Source organism: Sinocyclocheilus grahami, unplaced genomic scaffold (assembly GCF_001515645.1).
Source record: "Sinocyclocheilus grahami isolate Dianchi unplaced genomic scaffold, SAMN03320097.WGS_v1.1 scaffold340.1, whole genome shotgun sequence".
NCBI classification, from domain to species: Eukaryota; Metazoa; Chordata; class Actinopteri; order Cypriniformes; family Cyprinidae; genus Sinocyclocheilus; species Sinocyclocheilus grahami.
Genome location: NW_015505519.1, coordinates 873,503 through 875,128, shown reverse-complemented (window position 1 = coordinate 875,128; position 1,626 = coordinate 873,503). Strand labels below are relative to the sequence as shown.

Genomic DNA, 1,626 nt, shown 5'->3' with positions numbered 1-1,626 from the left:
CCTGCCACATTCATGCTTGTGTATAGTAAAGCCTTGGCAAGAATCTAAAGAAAAACCAAGAGAGCCATTGAGAACCAATCTCTTACAAAAGAAAGGGAAAGGAAATGGATGTGACTGAGAGAACTAGACTGACAGATGATTTGCTTGATAAGCCAAGGAACTCATACATCCATCACCATATAATTGGTCATTGACCCATCCATATATCTATCATCAATCCACCCATCCATCTCTACCTTTCTTAGTAGTCCCACTTCGCTGATGTGACGTACTGTCTCTGCAGTGAGGTGAAGTATGGAGGTAAGTGTGCCAGCTCCGATAGCCCAGAGCAGTGGCAATGGCAATAGAGTGTATGTGGCAAACAGGGTGAAAAGTACATACCAGGACTGGTCTCTTTCCAACCCGTATGCCAGCCCACCCAACACCTGAGTAGTCTGTGACAGCCAGCTAGCCATACCAGCATAATGCAACCATCTTGGGGAGTGTGAGCGTTTACAGGTGAGTACCAAAACACACAGGGCAATTGCACAAGCCATGAAAAACCCCGTAAACCAGCCTAGCAGTATGTCCGAACCGTCCGGCACCAGGGCCAGGTAGAGCAAAAGCAGGTGCAGTTTGGCAGCTGCATCAATAATGTTTGTGACAACTAATGAGGTTCTTCTAGTATGTGAAGAATGGCGCTGGTAGAGTTTCTCAAGGTCTTTGGATTTGAAGATGTGTCTCAATGTTGGCACATACACCCCGTGGATGATGTGGCCCCAGTGCACAAAAAAGTCAGCATCACTGACATAGTCCGCAGATGTTTGAGTACTGGATGAACTGCTACGTTCCCCGAAAAAGGATGGGTGAACTCTGGCAACCGAGGAACGCCGTTTAGTCATACCCCGTGATGCTTTGTTGCGTATCTGTCGGTTGATTTCCTCGATATAGGCATCAGTGACATGAATTTTCCGAGCTGGCTCAACGCCAAACTGCTGTCTCAGCCCCCGTTGGCTGATGATGTGTTTCACAGCGTTTTGCCACAGCAGTTGTTTGCGCCGCAAGCCTGGCGACAGTGGAGTGGGTATACAAGAGGGTGGAGGCATCTTGTGGATGTCAGTCGTGTCACTGAATGTTACCATGGCATTTACAGGTTTATCTTGCCACCATTACCCGTGAGTTAAGGACTCGCTGAATCTCCCTTCAGAGTTTAGGTGGCCCATGAAGGGTCATCCACGTCTGAAAAGAGACAAAAAGGGCACAGCAGATATGTATTTTCTATGAAGCTGAAAGCACTCTCTTTCTGCTTTTGAAATGAAAAGTAAAAACTTTTAAATTAGATTTTTTTTATTGCTTACTGTATTACTTAAATAAGTTACAACATTTTATCCCATTGTTGACACCATCAGACTGTTAAACTGGACCTGTGATGTCACCATGTGCTTTAAAAGAGGGTGCCAGATTTAGCACTGAGCTACATAATACTGTTATCTGCTATAAATAATCCCTTTCTGTGTGGCTCCATCTCAACATATACAACCCATCCCACACCTGTGATTCCAACTTAAACCAGCTCTTCCTCAGAAAGCATAGATCAGATTACAGATTTCATAAAGCTAAATATCATAGTAAATATACTTTGTTTCT

At 44.6% G+C, this 1,626-nt stretch overlaps 1 protein-coding gene across 1 annotated transcript in view; it reads right to left on the bottom strand.

Annotated features, from left to right (window-relative positions):
• The window catches only part of LOC107603098 (adenylate cyclase type 8-like), a 9,179-nt gene that overhangs the window by 7,137 nt on the left and 416 nt on the right, over window positions 1-1,626 (bottom strand). Inside the window, exons 2-3 of the mRNA XM_016295808.1 lie at window positions 237-1,218; window positions 1-44 (exon numbers count right to left, since the gene is read on the bottom strand). The exon at window positions 1-44 is cut by the window's left edge and continues 115 nt beyond it. Coding sequence (XP_016151294.1) covers window positions 1-44; window positions 237-1,121 — 929 coding nt within the window. The 5' untranslated portion in view covers window positions 1,122-1,218. The remainder of the gene's footprint in view (window positions 45-236; window positions 1,219-1,626) is intronic.